General features: G+C 40.8%; 1 protein-coding gene across 8 annotated transcripts in view; it reads right to left on the bottom strand.

The window, feature by feature from the left end:
- The window catches only part of LOC111250601 (uncharacterized), a 40,293-nt gene that overhangs the window by 9,739 nt on the left and 15,126 nt on the right, over nt 1–15,428 (bottom strand). Inside the window, exon 1 of one of the 8 annotated variants that reach the window (XM_086991565.1) lies at nt 1,707–15,248. The exons of 6 other annotated variants lie outside the window; for them this stretch is intronic. In XM_086991565.1, the coding sequence (XP_086847691.1) occupies nt 1,707–1,956 (250 nt within the window). In that variant the 5' untranslated portion in view covers nt 1,957–15,248. Of the gene's footprint in view, nt 1–1,706; nt 15,249–15,428 lie in introns of those variants that run through there. One more of the 8 variants, XM_086991564.1, reaches the window with a different exon arrangement.

Here is a 15,428-nt window from a genome sequence, read left to right as displayed (position 1 = left end):
GCAGCAGTGGAAGCTGGGAGAGCACACAGATGGTGTCAAAGATGGTGGTAATCGTAGCCGTAATTGGGATAGAAAAGGGGAAAAACTCTCAGTCAGAGAAGCAACCAAGCACCATATGCTTTCAGTTCGGGCTCATCTGAGGAGTTACCACTTTATGTTCGTTGTATCCGATGCTACAACCTCAATGTAGTGTGCCTCACTACATCCATCGTATGCATGATTAAATTCTCATCGTTGTTCTACTTTTGTAGTCTAAAAAAAGGAAGAAATCTTTATAGTACATTACATAAAATTTACCAAAGAAACTGCATCTTCCTGTTCCATGAATTCCATTATTTTCAGTACGTATTCTGAGATGCGTTTATTTACGCTGGTTAATTTCGCGAAATCCATAAACCATTGGTGTGCGGATATTGAAGTAAATAAAGCTGAACTTAAGCGGCAAATATAGCAAGTTATATAGTCGATAATAATACTTAAAGCAATGGCACCCAAAACTAAATCATGATCATTGATATCAGATCGATTATAGTAGGATTTTATATGGGTTATTCGACCATTTCATGACGGTACCAGTAGCGGCATTATTATTATTATTTTTAAATCCCTTTTTTATCATGTAAAACGTACCTTGGTACGATGATGTTAACACAAAACGTACCACCAGCAATCAGCTGAACGGATTGCACATTCGTTTTAGAGATACACACATTACATAACCATCAAACTTCATTTTTCAACGTTTAACTATTATATTAAAACAATAACTTTTCCTATTCCTTTTCCTACTTCTCCTATAACAATAACCTATCCGGATAGGTTTATAAGCATTGTTGATAGGTCTAGCCTTGAAGAAAAAAGGTTATGTTTATTTTTCAAAAATATTAGCTGTATTCTATAGTAGTAGTGGTGTTCTTGAAAGTAGTTGTCGGTTGTGTTTGTTATGCTGGTATTATACAATTTCGATTTAATTAACCAGTATGTATTTCTGGCCCTCACTCTAATTGGTCTGCTCCATACGAAATCGTTTACCTAGGCATACTACCGTTTGCCGACTATTCTCCCAGGTAAAAGTTTGTAACAGTCCACCTAAAAATATCTTTGATCCCACACAAAAGGCATACGACAAATGCTCAAGGGCTACGGGGATAGATAGATACCGGTTGCTTCACTTGCGCAATAAATCATAATTGATTTTCAACAAGCTATTGTTTGTGTTAGAACTATACATGAACAAGTAACTGTTCGTCAGAGATCACGCTAATCGGCTTCGTGCTTCCTCTAAGTACCCATATGCAAATAACAGAATCTGTACTCAATCCCTGCACGCGTATGAATGTAGGCAAGTGCATACTCAGATAGGGATGTATTTCTGTCTATACAGAAAGTAATCGCTATGAGCGAAATCGACAATGATAAACAAAATAAAGAAAAAAATAGTTGTTCCCGGAGATGCACGCTTGTGCGCTAAGTGTCTTCCTCCATTGAAAGTGAAGGATGGCTTCGATGTAGTAAGCAAAGCAAAATTGTTTCCGCCATACGCCCATCGTCTCGGACGATCAACAGCCGCCGGAACTTTACTCAACGTCTCTAAAAGCTATTGATCCTAAATTGACCAAGTACATACTCTTCTATTGTAGATATTCAGCAGTAGCTAGATTCTCTAAAACAAGCAAACGACCGTTAGACGGCAGCCGCTTACTTACTCGATCCGGCCATTGTAGGCAAATGCGCCAGGGATAGTAGCTTCATCCCTCTTATTCTCTGTATCGCGATGCCCAATATTTCAGTGCTGATCTCAAACAGTTCTACGTTCTGGGGATGTTCTGAACGAATTGCTCGAATAAGTAGTTGTACGATGCTGCTGCTGTTAGGGCTTTTAGCGCCAGGGCAACGAAGAGCTCGATGATATGTGTTAGCCGTAAAAAGGAAGGAAGATTGCGGCCATCTGTCCATAAAGACAGTAGTAGAGGTTCTATAATCAAACTTTAAACGAATGACATAAAATCTTTAAAAAAAGATGACTTAAAGTCCCTGATGCGTTGTTACAGACTTCTTCATGTTTCTCAGCAGCCGAGGAACTAAGAGGATTCCATCGGCTGAAGGATGTTAAATGCTCACGTCTGCTGTCTACTCGCTGCCAACGCCTGCGTGTATTCCATATCTACTATTATTATTTTTAATGCGAATATAGTCGAGATAATTAAGCTGCAATTAGACGTTTAAGAAACTACCGTAAAGGGATTCATTGGTCAAATATACACAAACATGAAACGGTAACGTTTTCATTAAGTTCGAGAGAACTAGAGTACATTCGATGTTAGTTAGCAAAGAATCCTACTGTATATCATGCCATTTGAAGTTTTTGTATACGCAGATGTAGATCTTCGTCTATTATTATACATATTATACGTAGACATATGGTTATTATTAGGTATTGAATCGGTTTTCCTTTTGTGCCGACTACGTACTTGTCAATTTGTAACGTTATCGCACCCTATCGTGTTTCTATAAGCAGACGAATTCAATGTCGACTTTCTACACCTTATCGGAGCTATCGGCGCCGTCTTTTAGCGACTTCGAAGAGTACTCTGCACAAATCGAGTGAATATCGAGTGTCCTCTGTTGAAGTAATTGAAGCCTGATCGGTTAACCTTAATTTGCCGATCAACTTAACGTACACGTAACTTAGGGGCTGTCTGCATTGAGCTCAAACGGCGCCTAAACGATATTTAATAGAACGTTTGCGAGAGCGCGACTCGTATACAAGGCCAGATCAAGAGAGAACGTACGTCTTAGGCTGTCTGGCAAAACTGCATATTTACGTAACGCAGTACCTTCCGGTTCCGCACGATGCCTGCATTCTTTCGTTTTAAATCAATTGTAGACAGATAATACCATCTTATTAGATACTCAACGTTCAAGCACTGATAGGATGTATTAAACGAAGAGCAGAATATCGAAACACCGCAGAATGCGAAACGATAACGTTGACGTTGACGTTGACGACACAAAACAGATCAGAATAAATATTTATCGAGTTACAATCGATTCGATGATCCTTGTTTGTCCATGAGTTCAATGACGCACATAAATAGTTGATGAATTCATAGATAAAACGTTGATGTTCTGCAGATGTACTGCAGAAACGACTAGAACACACCAACAGTGTTACACTTTTTAACATATGCTATAATAGGGACTATAAATCATCGCATCATTGTGAAAAAAGTGAATTTTCTTGACATTCTACAGTCAGGCTCTTCTCTTAGATTATTCTGATCAAAATTGACGCTGTATGAATTTAGAAGATCGTTCAAGTTTTCAGTGAAGCGTACGAAAACGACGAGGAAATGAGCCCATAATAATCGGGTTGGGGAGAAAAATAGGCTGATTTATAGAGAAGGATTAGCGGAGCTAGACAAGATCCTCAAGTTTTAGAGAACGAGTAGGCCAAACGAGTGCCGTTTGGTGATGGCCGGAAATATTAGGTCCGCCAAGCTAGAGCTGACTTAGGATCTAGCATCGAACGAATAAAAAAGTATCTTTACCACTACACCAATCATGCGCACCCTTTGAGGCCTAGAGCAGCCAGCTCATGCTGGGCCGCCAATATTGTGTGGTCTGTTTGGCCAAGGGTACTCAGGTTTAAAATACCTTCTAAGAGTACATGCAGTTCGACAAACTCAACCATATAGACAGAGTGGCTTTTTGTTTTAAGATGATCAAACGTTCGTTATTAAGATATTCGATATGGATAGAATAGTTAGTATCGTCGACTAAACCTAACGTACCACATTGTTACGAATATTTAACTTACATTTAACTTGAACCTATCTCCAGTAGCCAATCATCGGCTTAATACTTATACTGAATGGTTAAGGTATAGCCTTATTTGTCCTTCACGATTTGATTATATTGAATCGAAGTTACCAGCTCACTGTGACAAACGCACAAGAGCTCAGAGCTTGGCCACTGTATTGGCTCTTAGTATTGTGTCTTTAATCAGCAGCTACTATCAGGTAGACATGCGTTATACACATATATATATATATATACAAATAAAAGTGCGCAGACGACCGGTGGCTGGCCGAGCCCACCAATATAGTTAAACGAAAATAAGGTACGTTCCAAAGACCATATACACATCTAATACACGTAGAAGGAATCCTGAATGAGCAAGGCCGGCAACACTGAAGACAATTGCTCCCTCCAGATGTTCCCGCTCCCATAACAATGCTTTGGGGGTGTCTGGATGATCGGTATAGGTACATCTTGGTCCCACGAATGCGCCCTGCAATAGGGCAAATCAGAAGTCCGCCCGTGTAAGGGGCGGATTCCAGCGACCCAACCCTCACATAGATAACGCGTTTATTGACACCTGTGACTGCTCCAATTTTGCCTATTCGGTTGTCTTTAGCAGATTCAGAAACATTTACCAAAGCTGCGGCCAAGAATTAAAGCGAATTAATTCGATAAATAGAACCAATATGCACAAGGCCGCGTGTTAGACATAGACGAGTATAGCAGTTCTTCACTTCATACTAAACCACATTTCGATCCAAAGGCATTTTTCTACGTTGAAACAAAACATGTTATTATTATTTTTATGAAAGGAGACAATTTCATGTACGTTGCAGACTGCTAATAAGCAGACAGATGTTGTCATTTGAATTAAAGGCCTTGCTAGTTAATTTGATATTACGAAACGTATCTAACTAACTCTAGCACTTTTAAGGACTTCGTAAAATTTTTTAAGGTTTAAGCGTATGTCTGGACCGGGACCGAGCAATCGGAGCGTAGCATTTTAGAGTGGACGAATATAAACTCTAATCATTGCCAGTGTAACTTCAGTTACATTTAAAAATGTCTGACCAGAAGATACATTGTGGGTTGGCTCAGTCAGGGACATTTTCGAGGTCCGACCTAAACGAGAACGGAACGGAACGGAACGGAACATTGATTTATAAAGGCGAATACATAAAATAACGCAAAGGCGAATACCTGAAACTGCTCATGCGTATTAATAAAGTAAGCTTAATATCGATCGTTCAGGAAGACAATTGGTGACCGCGTCTTTCAACTAGATCTGAGAACGGTAAAATCATGCTCGTGTAGTATAGAGATCCAAAACTCGATTAAGGAGCCAGCTAAATTGTGACCGGGATCGTCTGCTAGCGCTTGCATATATTCGTTTGTGACGCATTTATTGATCATTCTTCACACGCAGAACCATCTACGGTTAAAATTTTTTTTTTTAGTTTATACTACAGTAGAGAGGTTTCGAATGCCTAGTCCAGTTCTAGTAATATTTTTCCGATAGAATAGGCAATTGAACATTGAATGTTTGACCAGCCATACGATCTACGATTTTCATTTATGCAGATCTTCATAGCTATAGCTAACTTCACCAACGAACCACAAAAGTTGAATTTGATAAAACGATATCCCAACGAGTTACATGGCATAAGATAAACAAGTCAGTACAAGATCGCCATTCATCACGATGATAGCTTCAGTTCCATATATATATATATAGGAACCATAAACTGGTCACTTTCAAAATGTTCCTTCTTTGACCTGTAAATGGTTCTTAACAATAACCGTGCGTCAAGCAATATTGGCAGACGTACCCTCGAGGACCTATCGCTCAAATTGGCTCCATACCAAAGTCCCTGTGATAGCTTAGTTGGTAGCGTATCTGCCTGCTAATATTAAGGACACGTTGTGGTCTAGCTTCGAACCCGGGGTAGAGAGACTTCGTTTCGTGCTGACAGCTAGTTGTGTATGATGGAGTGTTTAACGGTGATACAATGTGTAAAGTTCGAAACATAGAAGCTCTATACAAAGAATTCTAGCGGGATCGAACTCTGGGCTGAGAGCAGGCCAAAAATCCCATAAATTCAGTGGTTCAAAACGATCAAAGAGTTTAAAAAATGCAAGAAGGCACAAAAAATATCGAGAAGACTAGCTGTTGTAGCATTTCTCAACGGCCTACTTGGCGATTGATACTATCTTATACAGAAAGGCCGTTAATTTCTGTTTCATAAGGCTAGGTGTATCAACAATGTGTTAAGCCATAAATTATAAATAAAATATAAAAATAAAGCCGTTCGTTCATATGGCGAAGACGAGATGCTGCGTCTTCCCGTAGTGGGTTCTTTCTTTTGTTAATAGTCAATAGTAGCAGTCAATAGCGAATACATGTCCACTATGACGGGTGCGACCACTACACCCGTATATATATATATATATATATAGATGTGTCTTATTATAGTGTTTATTTGAGTTTATCTGTTTCAGCACAGTTTGTTCTATTTCTTCAGCAGTTTCTGTGCCATCTTTACTTTATACTTCCCCTCCGATGTGGTTTTGTACGTCTGTACAGTTTTAGAAGATACTTCCTGTGCATGTGGCCTGGTAAGTAATCGCCATAGCTGTTCATTTGGAGAGCCCAGACAGGTTCTACATAGCCGAATCGCCTATGTCGAAGCAGCTCCGTCGGAGTCGGAGTCGCGCTTACAACGCTTCCTTTTGGTCCCTGCGGCGGCCGCGGTCCGTGGTGAAGGTGCTGGTCAAATGGAGTAGTGAAGGCGAAAACAGCCCGAACTGGCAGCGCTTATTCGTTCGTCGTCATGTCTGCCTTCGCTGGCGCCATAGCTACCGGTTACCTTCCCGTTTCCCATCTTCTTTACCGCTGCTACCTTCCTTTTTATTTCATTGTTCGTTTTCAATTGGAACTCGAGAGTGATTTATGTTTGATGATGCGCGCTCCATCCCCCATTTAGTCGTCCCAACAGCAAATACCTTCCGTTAGAATTGGTGTACTCCATTCCATTGTACACACAGCTGCCATACAGTGGCCGCTCTGAACGAAACTTTCTCGGCCCATATTTGGTTCCCCGCTTCCGTAGCCCTTAGATAATGGCTGCCGTTCTGCTAGATTCAAATTACACAGACGGACGTCATACCTGTCCGTCGGCCTGCCTTGTAAAGGAAAAAGACAGGTCGGTCTGCACGATTGAAGAGGCGACGCTAGATGGCGAAGGAGTAATACGATGTAAAAGACCGAGGTCCACCGAGGCAGACGGAAGGAACAACTAAGATGCAAAGGGATACAGAGATAGAAACAAAGAAGGAAAGCGAACGAGAAAGAAATCGTAAAAGAAGAGGAAAATTCGTGAACGATGAGAAAAAACATCGAGGAAAATGTGGGACGGGGCTGAGGTGGATGGGTGTGTAGATAATGGGGTAAGAGCTGGAAGCGAAAATGGACACCATCCAGTGACCACTACCGCCAGCAACGTTACGATTACCGCTACTACTGTTAGTAGAAGGAACTGCAGAAGAGAAGGGTCAGTGTCCATTGTTACTACAACAGTTGCTCAAATAAAGATCTAGACAATGGTTTTTGACATGGATGATGATCATCATCATCATCATAATGATGGCGGTAATGGCGCCGACAACAAAAGAGGCGGGGTAAACTGACCTAAAATAGATAATTGAAAAAAGAAATGGAGACAACGTACGCTGAGAATTAACGAAAAGAAGAGCGATAGCCAATGCAAGAAATAAGATAACGGTATCGGAAAACCTGGCCCATGCCCGAAATACACTGACGACTTTGTGGAAACGCCAAATAGGTTAAACTAGGCGGGAAACCTGCTGTTATAAAAGGTTACGCGAATCGTTCATAGAAACTACACTTGAACAGGTATAGGACCAATGGCATTTTCACATATAATCGCTGCTTAAAAAACATGTACCGAATATGTTTGACGCTCCGTTGAAAGGACACCAAAAGTGTTGGAAGTGTTCTATTACTGCCAGACAACAAACCGTAATTAGCTTATTAAGAATTTCTTTACAACTGAAACAGTCCATACCGATTTCATTTATTCATCTGTGCCATATTTATGGCGTATTTGAAATGTACTACATTGATGCATTGATTCTTGACTCAGCCCACGCAAACACCCTTCGAGGTACTGCGTTCATCATGAAGATCAGAACAGCATAACTCGCAGCGTCGTTCTGTAGGCCCCACGTGCCCCATAAATTCAAAAGAGATGAATTATGTATTGCATTGCACTAAAGAGCTTTTTTTTGGGAAATAAATAAAAAGACAGGCACAAAACGTGCTAGTAAAGGTTAGATTAGTTAATGAATATTTTTTTGTCACAGTCCTATTAAATACTTCTAAGAATATACATTCAGTAGGTTATAGAGTTGTTTCACACGCTTCTTTTTATCTTATTAAATTCAATTATATAGAAGTGCACTAAAACGATCATCGTTAAATTTCCATTTGTCCTCTGTTTCCTTAAAGCAGATTACTCCGAAAGTATCGTTTCGCTTCGCTGCTTTTAGTTAACGCGTCGGAAACGGGGTAAGTCTCACGCAAAATACGCCATTTTACTCTCTGTGTATACGGTGCAGGCTTCTACATTTCGCATTTTTTTTGGTTCAACCCTGTCTAAACTAGCCTCATGTTGAATGCTCTTTCACTTGGCCTGTTCCATTACGTCCATTACGAACTTCCCAAAAACGTTAACCTCTACAGTGACTAGGCACATTAGATAAAACGTTAAGTTTGTGCCAAAATTGACCCCAACGATCCAATCAAGTCATGTTAATCCCTATTGACCTACTTGCTTGTAATCTTTAATGTAATCTTTGAGAGCTAAGTTCCCGCCGTGTCGGCCCTGTTCTCATTTTTGGTTGCTCTTCAGCAGCTCAGCAAAAGAGGACCATGTTCCAAAACGAGATGATGAAAATAGTACGAGCCGTCGGCACGGTCGTACTCGGCCGGCCATTCCCGGGATCTTTCGCATATCGAAATAAAATAAGATTTTTCAACGCGTTTGCGAGAACAATCTTAACAGCGCCAACAACTGCAACAATAGTCTGAGCTACCCGAGAAGACTCTCCTCTCGTGGGAAGTTAGGGAATGAAGCCGGAACCTGCCAACGACCGCCCACTTCGTGCGCACGTTCATTTATTGTTTAGCGGCGGTGGCGGCAGAAGCAGGAAAAACCGCAGCGCTAGTTGAAGAACTGTATACGGCTAACGTTTGAGCTTCCCTCTAGCGGAGATGCGAATGCCTCGTGTGCGCGAGGCATTCGCATGAGAACTGCGATGGGTCTGGGTCAACTATACCAATGAGAGTGCCCAGGAATAACACTAATTCGTGTCGACATCATCTGTATTAGGGTGTGTTTATAGTGAACCCAATGGATCGAGGCTGGACGCTGTAGACAGCCTCGAAATGAGACGCACAGATTGGAGAGGATTTTATTTTCTTACAGCCGTTAACATCAGAAGTAACATCAGCAGACAAAGCGTTGATAGCAACAACAACAACAACAACATTAACGACAGCAGCGAAGTACTGCATAGGGGCTTGAGCACGTCGCGGCGCGCACTCAAATCATCATTGCCACGATTTCTACCCCAGCCACCTCTGCAGCCTTCTTCAGAATCAGCATAAGCATCACCATAATCAATCATCACAATCAACATGAATTTATCATCATCATCATCATATTGTAAACATCAACATCAGCAAGAAGAGGACAAAGGAATGGGGAAGAAAGGGAAGGACGGCGAGGTACTGCGCTGCGGGGAAACGAATAGACCGAACTTTGATACGAAAATGGTGCGCTGCATATAGCGGGGCTGCAAGTATTTCTAGAATTGATGACAATGAGCTACATGGAAATTGTGCGTTACGGCATATGTTGAACATATGGGAACCAAATGGGAAACGCATAAATGTTCTCAATCAGCATATCTGTATGCTTTTTCGTCTTGTTTAGTTGCCAGCCTGTGTCATACCGACCCAACTGCCGTGAGTTGTTAACAGCTGTCTAACTAGGCAGAAAAGTCTAGGCAGAAAATTGGTAGCCGAAATCAAAGCCTGCTGGATATCCAGCTCATCTATGGCATCAGGACAACATTGGCCGATATCTAAAATCTATGTGCAAGAAGTCCTCTCTCTTTTTTTGTTAAAATTTGTAAAAAACGTTCCTTACCTTTTATGTTTCACGCAAATTTGCTTTCACCAGTCCGGAATCTGTCCAGGATTATGAAAGGGGTAGAAGTTCGAACAAGAACTTTGGCTTTTGGCTACTGTCGTATCATTTCATATTATCGCGTTACGATAGCCTACTGAGCTTCGTTCGATTCCTCGTCGTTAGGTGACCCGCTTCATTGATGGGTTATCTGCTAGCGTTTTGGTGAACGCTTGCGAATAAAACAGGACGATTATACCTTGCTCTTTTACCCTTTTGCAAACCTTTTCGTTCGCAAATGCTTTTCGTGATTCGTGACAACATGTTCAATATTGGCGAGAACTAGAATGACATTTCTTTGTAATCTAGACGAGTGGAGGAACCGCTTGTGAGAGGAAAGCCGTCGTTACATTTTACCTAGCACATATTTCGATTAGCAGATTTGAAAAACTTTTAAGAAATTAGGCACAGATCAGATGATGTCTCCACACACAGAGCGAACTCTTCTGGACGTCGCACAGGACAAAATGTACTAAAGATCTCAGATTGTAAGCTTGAAACATACTGTGTACCATCAGCACGACTTGGCAGGTTATGGACGTTGAACGATTCCGAATCTTAATTATCTTGGCCATTGATATGATTCAACGACAAATTATTATCTATAATCATTAAACTCTTCTCTTATTAAATTTTTCAGAGTTTACTTCAAATGCTACCCTATCGAAAGCCTAAACAAAGACGTTGGACAAGAACTCAGCATAGCAGTTCCCTTGACTAATCCTGGTTACGTGCCGTTCGAGCTTTTAAACGTTCGTGCTTGCCGTTCACACCTTAAAAATGCGTAAACTACATGCAACTGCTTGGAATCGTGCATTACCTGCAGTCGAAACAATAACTATTCAACTACTACTATGTCTATCTATTTATATAGCTGGATAACTAGGGTTTGTATTCTAGCTTGTGGAATGTTCTATTTTGCGAAGCATTTTTTGCCCGAATGGTTTCCTTTTCCAGTCAAATCAGATACATTAACGGTACCGCTGTCACATTATTTAGTATTAGTATAGCCATTAACATAAGAGTGTATTTTGCATTTAATGCGATACAACCCTGTCCCTCGAGGAGGATGTACATTCCTACCGTCTGTCTTTTACAGCCCTGCTCCTTAGGAACATGAAATAAATGACTGAATCTTACCTAAGTCTACAATCAGCAACTGGATACTGGTACGCGCAAGCAACACGCGCAGGATAATTGAGGAAATTACAGTAGGGATAAGATACTAGGAACAGCCATCGGTAAAAACTTACAACTTACAAACTTAATCACAAAACTAGTCGGGGACATTGCTCAACATCCTGGGGCAGACGATAGGTTTGTTCGCTTGTTACCGGGAAGATCAAACTGTAAAAAAAAAAGCCGATTTGTTCACATCTCAGCAATTCTAGACCTATTTAATTAATCTCCGAATAGTCCGTTTCAAGAACGGTCGTAAATTGTCAGCCCACTGTGTAATCGGGGGCATCAAGTTATTGCTTTTACATGTACAACAGCATGCCTTTAGTTCATCGAGCCTGGGTCACCTTTTTCTGCCAATCGTAGTAGCATATCGTTCTTGCGGTAAATTGTGGACCCTTTAATTATTGTTTGTGGCTTCATTACAGGCGACGCTGGGCGTAGTTCTGCTTGTGTTCGTAATGATGAGGTGGCGAAAAGAAATGCACGGTTGTTTCCGCAAAATAATTCAGTGGGGCGTTGGGCCGAATGTTGCAAAACGTAAAAAGACCAAACCGTCCTGCCCTCTCCCCTCAGCAGAAACGCGTAAAGACAACGTGTTTTCGGACTTCTCACCAGTGCTGCCGCTACGAAAAGGGGACATCTTCGTAGTAACTCAACGGTATCGTGTCTAGCTACCAACGTTGAATGCACACGCTAAGAGCAGATATAGTGCTCGTACAAAGCGCCAACCTCCTTATACAATAACGCCTCTAACGTAAGCTCCGAACACAAAACTCGGAAGTATTTATTTAGTGTTGGCCATAGCAATATTCGCAACAGCCGGTATTCGTCTGCGCTTTAAAATCGTTGGTCTTACTTCAATTGTAGAGCTAAAATTAGTATAATAACCTCACTCTTCGCACTTAGGCCCTACCCGACCGGTCAGCCGGATGGTCAGGCTGCATAGCGGGTCGCGTACTACGATCAGTAAGAAGAGCGTCCTAAGCCCCTTCTCCTCAACAGAGAACAGGGCAGCATCTGTTTGTTATCGGGAAATTCGCGCGGAATTTCCACTCCCGAGGTTTCTTCAGCCAGTCATGAGACTTCACCGAGTCATATAGCTACACTACAACGGACCGAAAGGGATGAATAGTTGACCGACAATGCAAAGGCTTATTGATTTGGCTCCCCGCTTCTCACTGCCTGATAGTTAATTTAACGTCTTTTCCTGTCTTGTCCGAATTTAAACCGTCAGGTCGCTGAATTTAAACTCCTACTGGCCAGTTGACTGGCGCGATCGATTTGGCCGACTGCCTATGCCCCGCTACTTAACTTTTGTTAGCACTAGACGCCTTAAGGGTTGCCTTTGGCTAGGTGAGTCGGTCATGTCACGCCAGCACGGGACTGTTATGGTCTGGCGGGGGCGTCTGAAGTAGGCAGGTTCATCCGAGTATCGTAAGAAGCTCGTTTATTTCCTTGGACTAGCTGCTGATTTCGTGCGTTGCAGTAGCGGAGTAAGGAGGTATCATTTAGTTGTATACGACTATTTATTTTAGTCTACGGGACCAACAAAGATATTTCTTTAAGTTCTATACTCATAAGCCGCTAACATTAGGTGCCGCTAAAGAAAGGAACTAAAAAGGGTATATTCAACAACTAGCTCAATATAACATCGGCACACAGACGGCAATCTATGTTATCTGATCGGCGAAAACTTCAGTAAAATTGTTTTATCTTTTGCTATTCGTAAACACATCATCCAACTTTCAAAGGACCCGTCTTAATTTCGAAAAAGAAAAGGACAAAATTGAACTTTGTGTCGTCGAGTGCCGTTTGAGATTAACTGTAGGTTGTTATGACTAGGAGGAAACTTTACCGCACCACAGGCATCATTTTTGGCAAGTGAAGTTTTGGTGCTGAAATCTTTACAGAGAAAAATACGCACGATATAGTGATGGTTCGAGATAATCAGTCTAGCCTCATGACCTTATGCTCGAGTTAGTTAAAAGTGCTAACTATGTTTTACGACGAGTACAATGCATTTGAAAGCTAGTTAGTCAGTTTGGCTATAATTTATTGAAGAACGAATTTTTATGTTGATACGAACATGGCCATGCAGACCCTGCATTATGGGTCATTCCTAGATTAAACAAATTATTTTGCTACCAGGTATAGAACGGAACGATAACACACGAGCGAAAACACCAATTGAAGTGATATTAGTCTTTTTCTCTTTCTTTTTTCAATGTAAGCCCCTAACCATGTATAGGTGCCTATTAAGACAAGTACTTCTCTACGTGAATGGACCGGCGTCCGGTTGGACCTCAATTACGTTTGAAAGTAAATATCTTTTATTATAGTCGTCATCTAATAAATCTGCAGAGTTTAATTTAAAACGAACATATCTGCATGCACTATGTCCCAGCAGCCTTCAGGGCATGCCTAAAAGCCTACCTAATCCATCTTCACATTAGGATTCTGGTACATCTCACTTTTGCTAAGAACTTATGAATCGGCTTGCAAGCGCGTGTGTCGTAGAAAGCGGTGTATCATAATAACTAACATATTTCAGACTCTGTCAACATATCGATTTAAATATCATAAGATCTAGGTATAACACCTAAAACTTCGTAGGCTGTATTCAAAGACATTACGGAAAATTGGAAAGGGTCTACCCTCAATATGCAGCCACCAAGTTACCCCTCAAATAAGCAAACATTAAATGGCAAAGCGAGCAGTTCAGCTCTGAATTGTCGAGAAGAAATTTACTTTCGATACGTTCAATGGCGGAAAGGCCAAAAAGTGGGGCTCGACAAGACTCGCGTGACCAGATATCATTCCGAAAACCGACCAAGGGATGCTGAAGACACCCGATTGGGCTCAAGCAAGCGTTGAGTCGAGTTGAATTTAGAGTGTGCGTTTCCCAAAGAGAAATGACCGGGTTAAAACGAGAGGAGCGATGCCAATTAGACTCCTTATTCCTTATTCTTCGAATTTATTGTTAAAATAACAGTTATCAATTTCGGTTCATACATTGAGACGGTATAACGATTTGTCTTTTCAACATGTTTAACACTGAGATTAGCGATAAAGTAGCTACACAATGCAAATGCACTATATTCAGCGAGAAGCAAGCATCAAAGGGTTTAGTTTGTGCTTCAAGAGTAGTTAATCTATTCAACACAGGTTGTACCGACCCATAGTAGAGATGAACCTGATTTACGTCAAAATAGTTCGCTGTGACAATAAACAATATCGTATCCATTATTTCGTTCACCGTGTAGATATCGAATTGGTACAGCACATTGCCCACTATCGTCCTCGTGACTGCCAAGTGGAAACGTATTTACATACGAGACATAGAAACACGTAACGGTTTAGATTGTACGTTGACATAAACGATGTCAGACTATTCAAGTACCGGATGGTAAACCTGACATATTTAATATAATGACCTGAAAGGACTCCCTTTTATTTTAGCACGTAGAAAGTGTCCTAAGAAAATAGTATTATTTTACTTTGAGTTTCCTATTTTCTGGCAAATTCCAAAGCTTGACGATGTCTTAAATAGGCAAAAGAGTGTATTAGCAAATTTGAAATTTATTTATATTGTAGGTTCTAAATTGATGTGTTTTTCATATCCTATACAATAACGGGGCCTTAGATGATATATAATTGAAGTAAATTTGACGCCGATAAATGTGTGCATTAAGGGAAAGCACCAAATCTTGTAAAAACGCACGTATCTATGAAAGGTACGAAAATACCGTGGCTTGTGGATTTATAAAAGCACTAAAAACGTCCATTAAAGGAATTTACCAATTATACTCTTCGATGTCTGGCTGATCAAGAATATACCAAAACTTATGCTCAGCCTTTGGGAATCCAAGTTCATTCATAAAAGCTTTAGTAACAGACGAATAAATGGCGTCAGATCAAATAAAGTCAACATTGTTTTCATGACCAGCCAAATTGTTTAGTAAATTTAGCCGCGTAATTTAAGCCTATGAGTAGATGCAGTAGAAGAATCGAATGGGGACATCATTGAAGGCATATTGCCTTAGCCATCGGTTAGAGAGCAAGTTCAAATATTGATATTGAAAATGACCCGCTGCTGAGCTCATATACTATTAATATCATCTATATATATATATATATATATATAATATAATATAATAATATATAATAACT

The sequence above is a fragment of the Varroa destructor genome, unplaced genomic scaffold (assembly GCF_002443255.2).
Source record: "Varroa destructor unplaced genomic scaffold, Vdes_3.0 BEIS01000005.1, whole genome shotgun sequence".
Lineage (NCBI taxonomy): Eukaryota > Metazoa > Arthropoda > Arachnida > Mesostigmata > Varroidae > Varroa > Varroa destructor.
This window is presented reverse-complemented; position numbering and strand designations above follow the sequence as displayed.